The 20,518-nt window shown below is 42.8% G+C and overlaps 1 protein-coding gene across 1 annotated transcript; it reads left to right on the forward strand.

Annotated features, from left to right (window-relative positions):
* The first annotated feature begins 6,179 nt into the window (after positions 1–6,179).
* On the forward strand, positions 6,180–20,467 carry LOC106650366 (solute carrier family 46 member 3-like). The gene is made up of 6 exons (XM_014368320.2): positions 6,180–7,583; positions 12,944–13,045; positions 13,216–13,353; positions 13,432–13,515; positions 18,096–18,252; positions 18,377–20,467. Exons 1-6 carry the CDS (start codon positions 6,431–6,433, stop codon positions 18,609–18,611), a joined length of 1,869 nt encoding a protein of 622 aa, XP_014223806.1. The 5' UTR covers positions 6,180–6,430; the 3' UTR covers positions 18,612–20,467.
* Positions 20,468–20,518: the final 51 nt, after the last annotated feature.

A 20,518-nucleotide genomic window follows, 5' to 3' on the forward strand; every position in this document is an offset into this window, starting at 1 on the left:
AAAAAAAATTAAAAAATAAAAAGATGGGAGAGAAAATGGTTGAAACCTTAGCCCAATCTCGAAGAGAGCTACTCTCCTTTTCTCTCTCTCTCTCTCTCTCAAAAAACAAAACGTCAAAAAATACTAAGCGCATATATCCCCCACTTTTTTTATGCGTCTAATTCGGCGTATAGAGCGCGGTGCAGTCGAGAGAGTCGACACATAATACACTGCGCAGGCAGATTGTAAAATTTCTCTGTGGGTTTTGAAACAGATAGAGAAAAAGAAATGACAAAAAGCAGCGAGAAACAAAAAAAGAGGCAACAAAGTTGCACTATATAACAGCACACACAGCGCAGAGAAGTTCCAGCGCTGCTGCATCGAGTGCAATCATAGAGCATCTCTCGCCTGCTCGAAATGAGCCAGAGAAAGAGAGAGAGAATGAGAAGAACAGGTTTTTCGACCAAGCTCGAGTGAATTCTTGTCTTTTTTCGGTATAACGTATGATTCGATTGTATATTCGAAAAATATCCACTAGCTGCCTTTGTTACGCGTTGCGATTCTCTTCGTTAAAGTACCTGCTCGTCCACGTACATGTAACAAACTTATTACAACGTATCGTAGGCATAACGCGCGGGGCGTTATTAAATAGAAAAAGCCTCGAGTATGGTCAAGTGCGAAAAGTGTTGATTTATGCGTTTATTTTCGGCCGCCGATTGAGGATCGAGACGAGAGCTTGATGCGTTCGTGCGATTAAGGGGCCGCTATTTATAGCCCATATATAATGGCCGAGAGGCTCGAGAGTAGAGCCCGCGTTTATTTTACACGCATAACGCGTGCATATTTATTATTATTATACTCGTTGCTGCGCCGGGAGTCGTTGATAAGAGAGCTCGGATCGAGCCTCGAGTCTGTTTCTAATGTCCAAAAAACTGCCGGGACGCGCAGACTAGCTGCTGCTGCGATCGTATCAAATTTTACGCTCGCGTCCTGTAAAAATTCGAATGCTAGAGCAGCCGGTCGTAACGACGCCCATCGTCGTCCCGGAGCTGCAACGTAAACGACCAGCGATACGAGCAAAAAAAGCGTCTCTGCAGCGAGTGTTGCACGCGCGCGCGTATCGCGTTTCGGTTGTAAAATGTTTTGCCTTTTTTCTTCGTGTGGCTTTTTTGGCTTTTTTCGGGGGTCGAGCCCACGACTCTAAAAATCATTTAAATGAGCCTGTGTCACGTTAAGGGCGCTTGTGGGGGGATTGAATGTCAAGGTCCCGCACGTGGATACGTACGAGGCACACATAATGGCGTACAATTAAATTTCAATACGAGCAATAAATATATCTGCATTCGTGTACTGCAGGCAGCCAGATGAACGACTCGAACGTCTCAACTCGAACGACCACGAAGGACGATTTAGCCAATCCATGCTTTGCCCGATAAGATAGAATGTGGAACCGCGGTTAAGTTTGCGCGAACTAGCGTAGTGCGCCTGAGTGTATAAAGGATAATTCTTGAGCGCGGCAAACGAAAGTGAAAGTAAGTAACAACAAATCGTACATGTACGTACGGCTGATCGGCACAAATCGGCAATAGGCCACATTTGTCGCTTACAAATATCTGTGCTTTCATTCCTCGCGGTATAATCCTTATTCTTCGGACAAGCGATCTTCGGAATAGCTCTAAGCGCTCACCCAAGGGTGGGTATAAACTCTCCTCGCGACTATTGTTCTCTCGATCGTGTTTCTCTCTGCGGCAGTAAGTAAGCGCGGCAATGGTACACATATGTACGCGCTCCGAAGATGTAAAGCGGCAAGGTCATCAAACCTCGAAGCTACTTGACTCCTTCCGCAATTGTCGTGTAGTAGTAGTGGTGGTGGTGGTGTACGTATATAGCGCGTGTAAGCGGGGACAAATTGCCCATCATCATTAGGGCCTGCCGCCGTCGCCGCCAACGCGCGCGCCTCGCAAGGCAGCAGCAGCTCGTGCTCTTGGCCATGAGAGCGAATTATTATCACAATAGGCTTACATGCACCGCAATGCTGGCGCGTCTTTCTTTTACTGCCCACTTGCTGCGGCAGTCGCTTTTTGCTCGTGCGTATACGTACCGCGCGCAAAGACGAGCCTCTCCGAGAGTCAGCACGAGCCTTATATTATCATCCCGGCGCGTATTGAGTTTTTTCAAGCCGCGTATATAGTCAAGGTCAGGGTCGAACCACGACCTTGAGATTCTCTTTCATCTCTTCTTCTTCTTCTTCTTCTTCAGCTGCTACTGCTACTGCTGCTGTTGCTTCTTCTTCTGCTTCTTCTTCCTTCCAATCGTCCTCCACCTTTTCTTATTCTTCTTCTTTTTTTCTTTTTTCTCTTCTTCTGTTGTCAAATTAAAACTGCAGCTCGAATTGCGTGCACCGAGCGTAACATATACACGCGTATAAATATATGTAATGGTGTCGAAGCGCGCCTACTCGAGTTTTACGGGGTTGTTTTTACTCAACCGACCGATAAATTTCAATGTCGCTCGCCAGTAGTTTCCAACGATTACGCGAACCCACCGGTGAAATCTACGATAACGACGACGATGACAACAAAAAAATGGAAAAAATAAAATAAAATAAGCCAACTCCAACGTTGACGACGACCTCCATGATCTCGGGGAGAAATTAGCGACGTATCATTATTTATTGTTGTTACATTAGATGGTGATATTAGCTTTTATTAGCTTACAATTATTGCGTACTCATTGACCGCAACGAGTCGTCGATGCACTTACACTTTTGTATCTATGAATATTACGTAAGATCGGTAAGATATAGCCGCACCATTTGCCGCTGCGGATGTTTTCAAATGCATTATAAATTGGCAAGCGTGTATCGGCCACTTTTTCGGCCTATTGACTCGCTTGCAGATCACACGCACTTACACAAATGTGGTGCACGTGTGATACCACACCCCAAAATGCGTTGTTTACTTAGTATATATATTTTTTGCTTGCACTTTTCGCCGGAAACTGACTTTCTTCTATTTTTTTTCACACACGGTATTTTTTTTAGCCACAAAAAAAACTTACCACGAATGTACTTGCGCATCGGCCCTGCATACACCGGAATTTATAAACATAAGAGCCTACCGCACGACTCGAGTGTGTGCGCGCGCGAGAGATCGTTTGCCGTTGCGAACTTGCGAGCCGCATCGCGTTCGTGCCCATACACGCGATCGTCGACCGATTTCGTTGTTATTACTAAGTGCGCGCGCGTCTGTGTGAGTGTACGTATTCTCGTTATGCCACGCACAAAACGTACTCACACGTGATTTATACATCAATAATAACATCGGAGCAGGTCGAACGATGGTAGCAGTGCAATGCAGGTTCGCCGAAGCCGCGCGTGATGATGTCACACGTAATGTAACATAATACACACACATATATTGAGAGGTAGAAAAAGCATTATACAATTTGTGGAAAAAGGCATCTCTCGACTGTTTAGCGAGTGTCGAGCTCGATGTGCACGTTTGAAAAATACGTATATGTACGTACTGGGGTGCTGCTCAGCTCGCGCAGTTGTGTACGTGCACTGGTTAACACGCATATTTACTTGCAAATTTCGCGCGGTGCGAGGCTCATCCCATTTCTTTCTTTTATTCTTTGCCTTCTTTTTTTCCTCTCGTTTCGATGTGATTCTGGATAAATAAACGCGTACTTTTGCCTGCACCGGCCACGGACGCTCGTATCCACATGTACGTATAGTTTCCGTCTCGCTCTTTGTCTCGCTCTTTCGCGCGGCTGCAGCAGCTATTTCTCTTTCATTGCTCGTTCACCTGTCGACGCACACGTATATAGTCTCTCTCTCTCTCTCTCTCCTTGTTCGTTTCTTCATCCTTATATCTCAGAGTTGCACTCCTCTTTTTATCTTTCTCTCTAAGAGTAGTATAGCAGCTACACACGTAAGATCTCGACTATGTGCAAGAATGCTCTGATTACGATCTCGCATACGTAAGTGTGTGTGTGCGTGTATGCGGTAAGAAAAAATGATTACCTATAGGGACAAAGCCGCGAGCTCGCAGACTTGCCCTCCCCGAGTCTGCGCCGCATAGAGCAACAGTAATAGAAACAATAGTATATGTATATTATGGTATTCCCATATATATACTCGCACAGTAGTAGAAAGAGGGAGGAGTAGATATATACACGGAGAAGCTACAAAAAAGGGCCTACATGGATGGAGTACTAGTGTGTGTGTGAGTGCGCGCTATAGGAGAAAACGAAGGATAGAGGAGAGAATGATAGAGAGTGAGAGAAAGAGAGAAGGCAAAACCAATAGCTAGCTCCTCGCAGACGCACATGCACTCACGGACGAGAGAAAGAGGAAAAGCAAGAAGGCAAAGAGCGAGAGAGAGAGAGAGAATATAATAGGCGATCCTTGCCAGGAGCGAAGATGCGCGCGGCTGCCGACGCTGCTACTGCTGCTGCTGCTGCTGTTTCTACTGCTGCACATCCGCGAAGGGTCAGAAAAAGAAAGATAGAAATAGCGCGCGCGCGTGTGCTGCAGCAGTACACCGGGGAAAATCGCCTACATCTCTTTCTCTCTCTCTCTCTTGGCGAGCGAGCGCGAGTCGGAAAAATAATTAGAAGTAATGCTAGTGAGTGCATATATATATATACAGGCAGCTGCACTCGCACGCGGGCATGCGGCGGTATGTACGCGCAGAACCTTACGCACACGGACTGCACACATGCACACACATATCGACTGCAATTATTACGTACGCGAAGCGTGGAAAATCGAAAATGCAGAAACAACGACGCCGAGCGCAAAAGTTGAGGAGTAAATAAAAATCCGAGTGAAAATCGAGCGCGTGCCGTACGGATGCGGATAACCTTTGCCAAGGATAACGATCGGTATGGCATAAATATCCTAGGACTCGTATAAATCAAGACGAAAATTATTCATTTGCACGGATAAGGAAAAAACAAAATATCGAATTCGAATGAAAGAGAGAGTGAGAGATGAATCATTAAATAATTTACATCTCTCTTGTAAAATTCCACATATATTTTTCGGGCCTCGAGCGCAGCTCGAATGTGTAAGAAAACGAATTATAAAAGCAAAAGTGCAGTCAGGTAAGCAGCAGGACACATCGCGTGCGCGTTTGCAGAAAGAATGGTGAATTTTCGAGTTAGCGACGACGACGACGACGATGATGAATCAGATAATAAACAAGAGAGCTGCCTACCGCAACGATACACAATAATATACACGCACGCGCGCGGGGACTCGCTCGAGCTTTTATTATTTATTTTACTTTTTAACGCACGCGCGCGCACAAAATACGAAGATAAACAATGCACGCGACACGACCGAAAGAACGAGAATTATATGTATCCGAACATCGGTGGGGATATTAATCGGCGAGGAGCGCGTTTTATTATTATCAATGCACTTGACACATCGAGAGGATCAACGATGAGGAATCGCCTCGCGCACAATGGTGAATCACCTTTATTTCGCTCTTTTTTTCATCCACAACTAATAACTTTGAATTAAAACGCTATCGATCGCCTGTATCGATGTCATTGATCGACTAAAGTATACAGATTGCTTGGGAGGAAAAAAGCTGCGCGTCGAGTGCACCTTATACCGCCCCGCGCGTACATATACGTCGCTCGCGAAGGCGCAACCCTCATTTGGCGTTCGTATCACTGGTTGAACAACGGAGTGAGATAGAGATAGCGAGAGCTATAGACTGAACGTTTGTTTTCGAAGCGCCCCACACACACAGACGCGCGTGCAGTAGACGCATTGGGTAAATGTGTAAGGTACACAGCAGTCAAGCACAGGACAGGTACGATTCGCGCGCTCATGCACACACACACACATACTCGTACATCTCTCTCCGTCTCTCTTGCTCGGGCTCTCTCACTCTTTTCTCTCCCAACATTCTGCAGCAGCAGCAGTTCTCTCTTGCAGCTCAGCGGCGGACAGCAGCAGCAGCCACAGTAGTAGTAGTACAGTAGTAGTAGCAGTCTTGTTCCTTCCTTCCTGGCGGAACGTGGTGCAGCACTCGAGGCGCGCTCGAGATCGGCTGTGTGTGTGCAGCTATAGCTGCTCCGTGTGCACAAGTGCGTCGGGCCGCGAGTAGATCGCGACGTGCACACGTTTATAATATATATATTATACACGTTACTGGAGCTGCATCGCGCATCGTTGATGCCAGTGCCAGCAGCAGCAGCAGCCGAGAGCTCGGAGGAGCAGCACAGCAGCAGCGTTATTATGACGAGTTCAGTGCGCGATAACGCTACCGATCGAGCTTAGCCCGCCGCGCCGCTCCTCGGCAGGCACACGATTCGATCGACAAGGGTATAAAGGGCAATCGTTATTTTTTACTCGCGCGTTTTCGCGAATTTTTTTTTCTTTTTTTTTCTACCTACGCACGGAGAAAGAATATAGAGGGCTGTCGAGATGAGGGAAGCTGCGCCGACGGGGCCTCAGTTGCCCGCAGTGGTCGCTACCGATCATCGAGCCAAGACCAACGATGTCGTTAACAACAATAACAACCACAACAACAACAATAACAACAACAACAATAACAGCGTGATCGCAACGAATCACAACAACAACGTCGACGCGAAAAATCAACAGCAACAGGTGTCGGCACAGCAAAGCGCGAAAACGTGGAAAGACATGGGCCTGCGAGAAAAGGCCAGGTTCATCGCGCGCAACATCACCGTGGAGCCGCTCGTCGCCCTGTACATAATACCCTCGGTTCTGGCCGCCCTGGCCACCCAGAACCTCAACCTCGAGAAGGCCTGCAAGGTGAACCTCGGCTACTCCGACCTGGTCTGCGCCTCGCTCTCGGCCCGCAACACGAGCGGCTACGCGCACGAGGAGGCGGCCGTCCAGGGCCTCGTCGCCAGCATGCAGACCTGGAAGACGGCCCTGCAGAGCTTCTTCCCCTCGATCCTCATCGTGTTCATGGGCGCCTGGAGCGATCGCACGGGACTGCGCAAGCCCTGCATGATGCTGCCCATCGTCGGCGAGTTTCTCACCAGTGTCAGTCTGCTCGCCTGCACCTACTGGTTCTACGAGCTGCCCATGGAGGCGGCCGGCGTCTTCGAGGCTCTCTGGCCGGCGCTCACGGGCGGCTGGTTCACCATGATCATGGGCACGTTCAGCTACATCGGCGACATCACGAGCGTCGAGTCGCGCACCGTCCGAGTGGGCGCCGTCAACGCCTTTCTCAGCCTCGGCGTGCCCATCGGCATGGCCCTGTCGGGCGTGCTCTACATCGAGCTCGGCTTCTACGGGGTCTTCGGCATCGCCACCGTCTGCTACGTGCTCAGCTTCCTCTACGGCCTGCTGGTGATCAAGGAGGCGCCCAGGTCGCGCGAGCTGCGCAAGAGCCTGAAGGCCGCCAAGCTGGCGTCGAACGCCCAGGACCTGGAGGCCGGCGTCAATTCCACACGAAGCTGGTGGGCCGAGGTGCGCGACTTCTTCGCCCTGAGGCACGTCAAGGAGACCTTCCGGGTGGTGTTCAAGGAGGGCCCGAGAAATCGACGCAAGCGAGTCATGGTCCTCATGATCATCGTCATGGTGCTCATCGGTCCGATGTACGGTGAGTGAATCGTCGCTCGCACCCACCGCGCGACTACGTAATTCATCCTCGCGTCAAATCGCTCCCCCCCGCGTGATTTCACCGATGCGTCCATGAACGAATTTCATGAAACTGACTGGCAAAACTATTTTCGTACGCGACAATGTATATTATCCTTTGGAAATAGAATCATATTTATAAGGCTGTCAGAAGCCGAGGACTGGCTGTACCGACTGGCTGCGGCATATATCTATGATATATACTTCTACATAATAATACATAACGCACAAACGAAAACGTCATCACGCCGCCGCCGCCACCGCTGCTGCTGCTGCTGCTGCTTCGGACGATTGAATAAGTGCAGCTCGCGCGATGATTCCGCAATTCGCCTAGCTTCGAGCTCGTGCTGGTCTTTTCAAAAGCCTCTGCTCGTATTTTTTTTAATATTTTTTACACCTATACAGACACGTACATATAGTCGTTATATATATATGTGCAGCGCGCGGCATCAAGTTCACATTTTCCGCAAGCGCTGCGGAAATTTTTTAGCAGCGACGCGACGATCGCGCAAAGTCGAAACGAATCATTTCGTTTCTTTTTCTTCAATTCGCTGCTGATATATATATACTGTTATAAAGTAGGACTGTGCATGCACACATAGAGACACACGCGCTTAAACGCCAAGCCAAGGAATTGAAAAGGACGCGTCCGTACGCGCGGCAATTGTAGTTCATGCCGATGCTCTATGACCTCGATGTTAATTACGATATTATAATACTTTCCCGTTTTCTGCGGAGTGGTTTTATTTCACATAAGACAGGAAGCCGGTCGCATAATATATATGTACGAATGAGCTTCGCGCTCGCGCGCGCGGCTTCTTCTTCTTCTCCTTTCCTTGTGCTGTGCTGCGCTGCCTGCACTGCCGCTGCCGCTCGCTGCTGCTATTGCTTTTAATTAATGATTTTTTGTCCGAATCATGATAAATTAGTGCGTCGACTCGCTGCTTTTATATTAACAATACGACGATCCATCGTATTACCGAGAACTTCTCTCTCTCTCTCTCTCTCACTCGGTGTTTTTTTTTCACTTGCATTCTTACGCTTATAATGAATGAGATGCTCCGTGTTCTGTCGATGCGTTGAGAAAAAGAGAGAGAAATAAAAAAAAATAACAGATTTGATAAAAACGAGGAAGCGAGGAAACAAAAAGATTACAATCCTTAACGATATGCAGTGTAAAACCGAAAAACCGCAACGCGTAATTCTGCGTCGTTGAAAAAAATTGAAACAAATCGTTGCGCCGTCCGCCGGTGCTGCTGTAGTTGCTCGTTTCAAGGATACATATACCCACACACACACTTTACGATTAAATTTGAAAAAAAAACAAAAGAAAATTGCCAAGCTCGAGTGGAGACAATAATCAGCGGCTCTCGGAGCAAACGAGATCTCCGCCAGTGCGTGATTCCAAGCGCCGATTTTACATAGAAATCGAAAACCGCGAAGAGCGAGAGAGAGAGAGAATAAACCTTCGATTTCCTCGGTGCTTTATTATGGGCAACGATATTGAATGTTTCATCGTGACACAAACATTATTATGTACACACGAGGCACAATATAATATATAATGACGAAGGTGTCGTTCAACTTTCGTTTCCGTTTCGCCGACTGTAACGCGCGATCGTTAACACGAATATATAATGCGATATACACATCGGCGAGACGTTAACTCTCGATCTCGCTCATATACACACACGCGCGCGGCAGACGCTTTATACCGAAAGCAGGTCAAAGTTAAAATCTCCAACGACGTTATAACGCATAAATAACATTAACGAAGTCTTTTTTTTTTTAATCCGCAATTTGATATAATGAAGTATATTTTAACGGCGCACGGGGGTTAGCTTGCACGCGGTTCTCTCTCTGCATGTAGTACTGCACACACACATGCACATACGTACTATGCGCGTGCTAAAACTGTGTCAGGTCTTGCTCTTGAACCCGTTTTTTCGCGTTAGAGGTCGCGCAGCTTCCTCACTTGCTCTCGCTTTTACGCTCACTCTCCCATTCGTATAATGTATATTGTATACATTATGTACTCGGCATAAACATGAACTGCAGTGCTGTGCTTACGAGTACGTGTGTATGCGTTTTCAGCTTTAGCTACACAAGTGCCTATATAACTTTTATAATACATTGACTATTTACGATGTCATTGCCACAATTCGCCGTGTGCAACTGCACAGCCGATCGCGGAAACGATAACGCCGACCGAGCGGCTGCGAGATTCGATTTTTACGAACTCAACTGCGAGGGAGGAAAAAAAATTGCTACGACTTGATTTTTCTTTACTATGAGATTTTGTTTTTGCTCCTACAGTGAACTGCCTTGATATATACGAGGCGCAAGCTGTAAAACGACAGCAAAAAATAATTCAATTTAACGCCGTCTGCATAATCCAATATCGTTTTAATCTATTCTTTTTTCCCTAATAAAAGGATCGTCTTCCAATGGTAAAATATTCACTATATAAAATTAAAGTTAACTCGATGTATACTTTGCTAATGTTTGATAGTAATTATCACGATGAATAATTAAGATTACAATGAGTAAAAATCAACAGAGACTGCTTTTGAACAAATATATCGGCTCTTACGGACGTCATCTTCTCGCGCGCTTTTTACTTTACTTTGTTGAAATCGATTATTCATGACTTTTAAGTGAATAATCATCCAAACTGAAAATTCAATGATGCGTTTAAACTTGACAATGAAAAAAAAGAGAAAAAGAAGAAAAAAAGCGCGTTTCGAGACAAACAATCGAATCGGCCTCTCTCGTGAGTAACAAAAGTAAACGTTCGACTGCTGCACATAAAGAAGATGCACACGTGATAAATGTGAATTAATCTCAATCGAAATCGTGTCCGAACGATCTTGCGAAATTCTCCCTCGTGTTTACCTCGAATATAAACAGAGACGGGCGTGAGCCAAAACAAAAACCCCATAAATAATAATAATTCGTTTATTGCGCTCTCGTACATATATTATACAGACGTGTTTACACACCACCTCTCGCGATCGCGGGAGCTCTCATAGACTCTCGATCTGTGTGTGTGTGTGTGTGTGTGTGTGTGTGTGTACGTGTATACGCACGCATGCAACATCGGGCATATTTCGCGAAGAGGGCGACCGGACTAACCGGTTTCCCGCGCTCGTGTGTATTTATGCGTTTGTGCGCGCACGCGAGCGCGCGAGAGCGGAAAAAAAAGGAGCGCACGAAAAACCCTTTTACGAATAGATGCACTACGCGAGCTAGATCGTACGACGTAGTAAAAGCGACGAGCGATGAGGAAAAGTTCGATCACCCATTGTGATTTTCGCGTAAGACGACGAGACCGTAATTGCGTCGAGCGACGATAACGAAAGTGAGGCAACGAACGAAATGAAGTAAGAGTGAATAGAGAAAATGGATTTTCAATTCCGAAGCAAGTTCATTAAACGTGTTTGGCAACTCGGCGATACGTATACCCGCAGCGTTCTCTACATTCGTTGCGATTCTCAATGAAACTTATACCGATTCATCGATTACCGATCGCTATTTATCATTGCGCCAGCGCACCTATCGACACTGCCGCACGTTTTGAGGCCTCTTACACTGTACAAATACAAAGTTTCATTTTATCGATCATTGCCGTTATTAATTATTCGGAATATTATTTCAATCCTTTTTTATCTCTCTCTTTCTCAAAGTTTATTAACGATATATTAAAGCGGCATGGAAAATTTCATTATTGAGAAATCACTCGATTTCCAAAAATCGACGACCGAAACGAGTTTTGTCCCGTGCATACGCTTAAATACGCCTCGCACAAACAAATCCCTACAAACCCGTTAACCCGAAAGTGTGACACTTTCCTTGTCAACGGGTGGCGGCGGTGCGGACGACGTAATAATAATATCGCTGTGCAGCCTGCACTGCATGACGGGCCGCACAACGTGCACGGCTCACGTGCGCCGCTGCGCTGCACCTCGTATTTAAAACAACTTTCTATGTGTGTGCACACTTGGCGCTGGCTGCCGCGAGACACATTCGGTGTACACGAGTATACTTGTATATTATGATATGAAATTTATACGATGTGCACTTTTGCCGCTATCTGCATCGACTGTAAACCGTGTTTGTTTTGAGTATCGAGATTTCGTTTCACTGCGCGCGACCGATCGAGTGGGCCGCGCAGCTCGTACATTTACTTCGGTGACGATAAAAACAAAAGTTTCGAGATTTCGGTGAAAAAGAAAACGACTCCCACGTTGATTAACTAATTTATTAAAACATCACCGTTAAGAGAATTAATTGGGAATAATCTATTTGCAAGTGCGTTGAGCTAGCACGTGTGATGCGTTATTATGCAAGCCACACGTGCTCCTCGGTAACGTTTATTTTCTCGTATAAGCGCATTGTAATAATTGATTGCAATGATTGATCGTCGTTGTGACGTTTAATTTTGTTAATTTATAAATATTTTCGAAGATTTTGTCCAAGTCATCCTATCGACCACAGGATAGGGAATGTTTGTTGCGTCAATTTTCAAGTTTTTGTGATTGCAATGCAGTTATTACCGTATGATTAATGTTCTCGCGTGTGGCTGCAATCAAAAGAAGCCTTACTCACGCTTTAATCGATGCTCGATTTTGTTCGATACCTTACCGATCGCCAACCGATTTTTGTAAAAGCAACGTAAAGAATGACACGGGATGGAGCAAACGTTATCTAGAATAATTTTAATGCAACGAGAACATAAAGAGATGAAAAAAATCGAGATCGTATTAAAAACGGAAGCTCGACGAGTGAACTACCTGTCCCCAGAGTATGTACATGTGTGTATGTGCAGCCGGCGCTGCGTGTTTATAGATGTATGTCTGTTTTGCCGCGCTGTAGTAAGAAAATAACATCCTGCTTTTCTCTTTCCTTATATTATGTATTATGTGCTATATTATAAACGCGTCGCATTTATGTACATATATACCTGTTGCATCACAGCCACCGCGCACATGTATACGATCGCACTCTAGCGTCGTCGTCGTCGTCGTCTCGCGTAATATCCCGCGAACCTCGATATCGTATATAGGTTGATTATCACCAATTTTACGTCAGTCTCTTCCTCGCAAAAGAGAATAATGAAAAAGCCGCGCTGCACGAGATCGGTATCTCGCGTGCCGCGGCGCGGTGCAGCTCGTCTGTGTATAATATAATTGCTATGCGGTAGATACGTCGAGTTTTGTGCAAAATATCGCGATTGTTTAACGACTTTGAGCTCGTCGAGTACGCGCGACGATGATGACAATTAATTTTGCTGAAAATTCGTCTTTAATTTAATGTCCACAGGTGAGATGTCGGTGATGTATTTATTCACGAGATATCGATTCAATTGGAACGAGGTGCAGTTCAGCTTCTTCTCGACCTACAGCATGGTCACCAGTCTCATTGGTAAGTCCGCGCGTGTGAACGTATTTTTTCTTCTTCCATCCGTTCGCGTAAAAAATTAAGAATATAAAAATTTGAAGATACGATATTCGACGAGTGAATATTGCGTAGCGGGTGACCAAGCGCGAGAATAAGAACATTAAAAGATCTGATTTCAAGGGAAAATTCCTCAGGTACATTGTTCATGGTGGGCTTCTTCAGTCACGTTTTGAAAATGGACGACGCGATGATCGGCGTCCTCAGTTGTATCAGCAAGATCCTCGCGGGCTTCGTGTACGCCTTCGCGACAACCGACATGTTGATTTACATTGGTAAGAGCTAATTCAACCGATGAATCTTTGGTGCATATAACGATACAAAAATAGATGACCGATGATGTACGTTTACAGCGCCGCTGGTGGAAATTATCAGCGGGACTTCTTTCATCGTAATGCGATCGATAACGTCGAAGCTGGTTCCACCCGAGGAGTTAGGTAAGTTGACGATATTTCTGTGGATTGTGTTTATGCGCCATTCCACAATTTATCTGACAAATTTTTTAATTTAAAACGTGCTCAACTTTGCTTGGAAGCTTGCAATGAACATTACTTATTGCTCTTGGATATCTTAGGAAGCTAAAAAAAATTAACCATCTAAATTTCCATAGATATTTTTGGTACACCTCTTTCTACCAAAAAACAAGTTTTTTAGTGATACAGATTTTTTCATGTTTGAGTATGCTACAAGTCGGCAACTCCTACCCTCACTCTTCCCTCGACTTTTTGACGCGAAAATGTAGGCAATGCGAGTCTCTTGGAAATTATCATTGAAATAATACATTTTTGCAAAAAATATATATCAACAATTATTTAGTATAAATATTTATATTTATAGTTGGCGAATACATAAAGTATGTAAGAAAATAATTTAAAAAACTCTGGTAATTGTAAGCTTTTATTTAAAATAATATATTTCCTTGCTCTCGTTGGATAGTTAGATGATGTAACAAAGAAAAATACTTCAAGATGAAAGTATTCTAGAATTAAATTCTAGTATTAAGTAGTATAATTTCGGCGAGTTTGAGACTTGAAAAAGTGTTACTAAAGCATGAGATTGGTCAATGTTTCTTGGTTCAAATTTGTATCAGGCATGTTTGGTTGTGACTCGAAATCTTCACATTTATGAACAACTTCTTCATGATTTATCCAATGGACACGGTGCATGTCACATGCAAAAACTTTTCCGCCATGAGCAAAGTAAGGTAGTTAATGAAATTCCTTCGCATGCAAAAATTCCATCGCATCTACCACATACTTAATCTTCATAGTTTCTCATTTGCGAAAATATTTTGTGGGAGAGTGAGGAAATTGGGCACTTGTCTGTACAAATCATCGCTTTTGTTCAATAGGTTATAAGTTGGAATTGTATCGACTGTTTCTTCGGGTTTCCTCGGATTCCATGTATTTTCAGATTTGTTTTCACACTTTTTGCGTGAGTAATCTTTACAATATTCGAGAACTAGCTATAGATCTACTAATTTTTGGTGTGTTCTCAAATTACTTGTGAGCCCAAATATCCTCTCGCAATTATTGCATGCGTAGTTTTTTCGACCTTCGCGAGATTCTTGTTGGTGCCAAGGCAAATGCCCTTTTTGCCCAAATTTCTGCTTGCCATTGTCAAATGCAAAATCTTTCCGACCTTCATGTACCGTTTTTTTATGTCTAATCAAAGTGCTTTGAGACCCAAATTTTTTCTTGCAATAGTCGCATTCGTAATCTTTGCGACCTTGATGTACTGTCTTTAGATGGACGAGTAAATGGTGTTTTTGTCCAAATTTTTTTTCGCATTGGTCACATGCATAATCTTTACGACCTTCATGAACTGTTTTTTGGTGTATGAGCAAATTATGTTTATGTCCGAATTTATTCTTGCACTTGTCGCGGGTAAACGGCGGGAGTAACTATGACTCTGAGGAGGGCGTAATTGCACTCAGGCTAGTTACTTATCCCGATACCTCGACACGTTTACCCTTAAAACGCCGGCCTGGTATTCGATCTCAGTCTTAGGCTTGGCGGTACCCCTGGTCGCCTTGTACGGAGTGAGTAAAGTTTCGTACGGTCGGCGTAAGTGCAGAGCGAGGTAGGAGATTTTGATTTCCGTCCCGGAACCGAACGGGAGCTATACAGAAACGCGTCTGTCAATGGCAAATTCGGTACCTCGGGATAGAGTGGTGCCTTGGCGTGGACAGCTACACGCCACGCTCTTTGAATGGTGTTGGACTCGAGGGGGCAGGCGGTTTCGCAGTAGGACAGTTTCGGTCTCGTGTTCAGGGAATGCGTGCATGTCCTTGCGACCGGTGGAAATCCGGGCCGTGGTCTGGCGGTAACGCGCCCTTAGGGGAAACACGCGTTCCGGACCACGGTGGGTAGCCGGCGACCCTAAGACGCCGAAATGTCAGTCACTGGTATGGGGCGGTCGAGGTTCCGAAGCAATGAGCTGAGTTCTGTGCCTGGGGTGGCTAGGCAAGTATGGGTGGACTTGGGCACCCTAGCCCGGAGGCCCTGTGATCTCTAAGTGAGAAGGCGAGCTCAGTGATCCTTTTGGCGAGTGGCCGTCACGAAGATCGAACGTTCCGACGCCATGGATTGCCCGTGTGAGGTGAAATCCGAGCACCGAGCGCGGGTGGCACAGTGTCGATGAAGCGTCGGGCTTGGTCCCTGCTGAGTGTTAACTAGGCCAAAGTTTCCGAACAACCCCGGCCGAAGTGACTCGATGAAGCACGGCCTTGACTAGTAGCAGAGCTCTGGTGCAGAAAGGGGGGGGGGGGGGCTAAACGCCCCCTCCCTTTCAATCCCCCCCCCCGTTCGGTCGTACCTATGACTCTCGTAAGTGTCTAATCAGTTTCCAATTCATCTCAAATTTCTTTCCGCACTTGTCGCATACGTAATCTTTGCGACTTTCATGAACAAACTTTTGGTGTCTTAACAAAGTCGATTTTGTACCAAATACTTTTTTGCATTTACTGCATGCAAAATTTTTGCGTCCTTCATGAACTAACTTTTGGTGTTTGATCAAATTCGATGTTGTACCAAATACCTTTTTGCAATTATCGCAAGCAAAATCTTTACGATCTTCATGAACAAACTTTTGGTGTCTAATCAATTTTGATTTTTTTTCAAATGTTTTCTCGCACTTGTCGCATGAGTAATCTTTTTCTTCATTTTGATTTAGATTTTCTTGTTTTATTATGCTTGATTTTTCTGTTAATTTTGACTTACAAACGTCGAAAACGAGGTTTTCGTCCGTTGAATCATTAATATTGCGCACACCCAAGTTATATTTTGAAACTTGCTTAGGTTTTTTCTCACTTTTATGCATTTTGGTACCGAAATGAAACAACGGATCCTCCTATCTCGTATTACAGAAATTGGAAGAGTAAAATTTATCTTTTGACGTTAAGTCTTGTTTCACTGATGAAAACAATACTCATACTAATTTGTTTGGCTATAAACATTTTCATTTATTAAGGAACAATAATAAGATTGTTTATGTGCAGACTGTTCACAATTAAGGCACAGATTTATTTGTTTACATTTTATACTTTTATAATTGAATAGCTCTACGCAACACATGAAAAGAAATTGTCTGTATTGGCAGCCTTTATACTTTTTATACGAATAAAAATTTTCGCAATAATAAAAAATTCATTATAATGAATTTGAGGGTTATGAAGTATTAAGGATCCATAGGTACATAAATCTTTAGAGGGCCAGGATTTCAGAGGTTTATCATCCACAGAAAACCGTCATAAAAAGTATCTTAAATCATTGATCGACCACAAGCAAACTGTAGAGCAGGGAGTGCGACAATATATTGATTTTTTGGGCTTTTATAGGTTCAAACGAACAAATGTTATTAAATTTTTCTAAAAAAGATGTTACATGCTACCACAGCCGAAACTAACATTCGACCTAAACGAGATTAATAGATTACGTGTTTAGGGAGCAAAAAAACTTGAAAACGTTAGAACACGTCAAGAAAAACGTTAGAATCCCTGAAGACGTAATTTACTATTTGATTTTACTATTTGATCTTTTTTCATTTCCATCATAAATGTAATAATCATGAACGATTTTTTCACTTTTTTCTATACTTTGAAATTATATTAATAATTAGAGGAAGTTTCCACTGCTTTTTATAAAGTAAAAAAGCGAACTTTGAAATTGTTAAAAAAATCGTTATTTTTAACGGGCACTAATATTTGAATGCCATTTATGCAAATGATATCCGCTTTTTCTCTTGATTTTTCGTGTTAAGGAGTCGAGAGGGAAGTAAAGGCAGTCACCGCGATCACTTCAATCACTCAAGTGTGGAAAATAACTTTTATTTTACTAAAAAACGTGTTTTTTGATAGAAAAAGGCGCAAAAATAATAACGATAAAAATGTGAATGGTCCATGCATTTTTTTAGCTTCCAAAGATCTCTAACAGCAATAACCAATGTTCATTAGAAGCGTCAGAAGAAAAAAAATTGGACAGTTTTTTAGCCGAAAATTTGGCAAATAAATTGTGAAATGGCTCATCTACTTTACTACTTGACTAGAGTAGATCGGGATTTCGCTCTTGAAATAGAAACATATCGCGTAATGTAATGTGGGCATGCCAAAGGAGCAGTAGCCCCCGTGTGATGTGACATTATTTGCGAAAAAACGTGTGGTCGGTACGAGCAACCACGCTTCATTATATTGGAATTACTAGAATGGATGTGTCGATGAAAAAAATGTAGCTAATCCTTAAAAATGTGAACGAATAGTGCGTCGAGATCGGGCTCACAGGTTCCGAAAAGTACCGAGTTTCTCACTTTTACCAAGAAAGCACAGTGTGGAACGGGAAGACGGGTAAAAGGTTATAAGGAGCAACAAAGAAAAGAGAAATGTCGAGCCCAAAATTCACAAAATTTGACGATCCCAAACAGGGGAAGAGAGTTCACTAGACTTCTTATCCTAATTATCTTATTTTACATTTCGTCAGACAATACAATGGCTTAACACGTGTTTTTCATTTGACTTTTGTAGGCAAGGTGAATTCGCTCTTCGGAGTTTGTGAGGCTATCGTTCCTTTGGTCTACGGACCCATGTACAGTTCAATTTACGCAGCTACCTTCGACAATTTTCCCGGGACCTTTTTCTTAGTTGGCGGTGGGCTCACCATTCCCGGTGTAATGGCATTTCTGTGAGTATTTTCGAGCCGCCCGATTTTTGATTTGAGAAAAACTGTCCACTGCTACGGACCCACGCATACGATTTAATATTTATTTTTGGCTTTCGTTTATGTACAACAATGCAAACGATCGCAGATGGCTTTACATCGAGAGCAAAAAGGACGAAGCTCTGGACCGAGAGCTGCAGCAGAAAAGCGAGAAGCAGCAGCAACTGGTCAAAGTCATGCCGGAGAATCGACTAGAGAACGGCTTGACGGCGCCGCCAGCGACAACGACGATGACGACGACGGCGGTACCGATGATACTGCCAGAATTGAAGTCCGAGTTCACGGGTATTGATAATGCCGCATTCGAGTCGGAAAAGCTCTGATGACGAGCGATTTTGCCATTGCGAAATACGCGACGCGATTATACATGCCAAAAAGTACGATTTAAATTCCAGGTAGAACGGAGCTGTGCGTGACATATTATTATGCATGGTTACATATTTTTTTGATGGTTGTGATAAGCACGATTGCATAAATGTGGGTGTTTGATTGAGTGATTGTGTTTTTTTTAGATATTATGGAAGTGAATATTATACGTTAAGTATTAAGAGAATGATATTTTTCTGAGATAAAAATTTTACGCAAACAATGCGTAAGTGCGATGTATTTTCATTCTCAAAAATACGCGATAAATATAAACGACACGTGCTAAGATGTAACAGAGATAGTAATAAATTTATTTTATAAGCTTTGGATATCGATGACGCCGATAGGTACTGTGATATAGCAAAGTAAGTATGGATGTTTATTTTACTGCGTAATAAGTAACAGTAACGACGTTCACATACTACAGTTACAACTTTTATTTTTGAGAGAGAAAAAAATTGGATGACAATAGTTTAAAAACGAAATGTTGTGAACATGAAAGAGGGGAGAACGTGATTTTTACTAATAAGACAATCATCATTTTTTGTGAGTGCAATAATTAATATAGCAGTAATCTAGAATAGTATTGGATGCTTTTGAAAAAAAGTTAATAAACAGTATTTTCATTTTAAAGTTTAGGGAGAGCGTAAAGTGGAATGAGTATACATATCTAAAAAAATCAACTGATTTGTAAGGCCAGATGCAAACTTTAAAATATGTAGATTATATAAATTTTGATTTTCTCATATTATTTGTACGTGCATTGTTGTAAATAATTACTAAGTACTTAAGTAAAAAATATGATCGCAATTTTTTTCATACTTTAAATGTCTTCGATAATCTACTGCTCAGGATTTAGATCGAAACCAAAAATTACTTTGTATTGAAACGATGATAATTTAAATAACAAATAATTCAATAATTTAGTAATAATAAATATTTTATAACAATTATAATTATAAAGTAATATGTTAAAATATGCGGCAAAATAAGTTTTTCTTTAAATTAAATTCTAGTGACACGTTCAACAGTGTTCATAATGAAGTAGTTTACTATTTTATAGATATCGCAATAATGAAAGCTTTGTAAGATGTGACAAAAACACGATTGTTAAAGCTTACTTTCAAAACAATATTTTTCACATCAATTTATTTGGTTTTATTATATTGATACACCATTAGAGGACTGGATTCCACATTTTGGTTTGAAAAATATCACCGATTGTCTTTAGAATAAGGAATCTCAACACCCCCTTATTGTTACATCTAGATCAAAAATATTAGAGGTATATGAAGTTAATATTTTTGTTATCACCAATACATGCCTTTACCGTACTGGACGCATGGTCATTGACCTCCAAAAATTTGACATTGATTTGATCAAATGCTATTGACTTCAAATGGCTGGAAAAAATTATTTTTGAAACTCCTTAAATACCGGTCCTCTAAAGATTAAGGGGACTCATTTGATGAATTAAAACATGCACAATCGAAACAAAATATAAAACAAATGATTCATTAGGTACTGTCTCTCCCACTGATTAAAATTTTAAAAAATATCGGTTTCATGACCAAATTAATAGCAAATGGGAAATGAAAATGTTATTTTAACTAGGTCTTTAATGGGAGGTTCAATATTTTCACTTGTAACTATTGCAAAAGGCCTGAGACTGGAACCAGAAAATTTTTTGATTAAAATATTGTAAGCTCTGCAGTAGTTGCATCGAATGAGCCTCCTTAATTGCAAATAATTTGTCATCATTACACATAAAAAATATCAAATGTACATCAATGGTTTTTAAAATGAATGTGAATTATAGTAGGAATGATTAACTAAAATTAAGTTTGTGAGTCATATCTTATTG

Source organism: Trichogramma pretiosum, unplaced genomic scaffold (assembly GCF_000599845.2).
Source record: "Trichogramma pretiosum strain Unisexual culture from Peru unplaced genomic scaffold, Tpre_2.0 scaffold5, whole genome shotgun sequence".
NCBI classification, from domain to species: Eukaryota; Metazoa; Arthropoda; class Insecta; order Hymenoptera; family Trichogrammatidae; genus Trichogramma; species Trichogramma pretiosum.

Bases quoted from the DNA above. Each gene is read 5' to 3' on its own strand.
- LOC106650366 (XM_014368320.2), top strand. From the start codon at position 6,431: ATGAGGGAAGCTGCGCCGACGGGGCCTCAGTTGCCCGCAGTGGTCGCT. The intron at 7,584-12,943 runs GTGAGTGAATCG...TAATGTCCACAG, and splicing joins GCTCATCGGTCCGATGTACG to GTGAGATGTCGGTGATGTAT. The intron at 13,046-13,215 runs GTAAGTCCGCGC...AAAATTCCTCAG, and splicing joins CATGGTCACCAGTCTCATTG to GTACATTGTTCATGGTGGGC.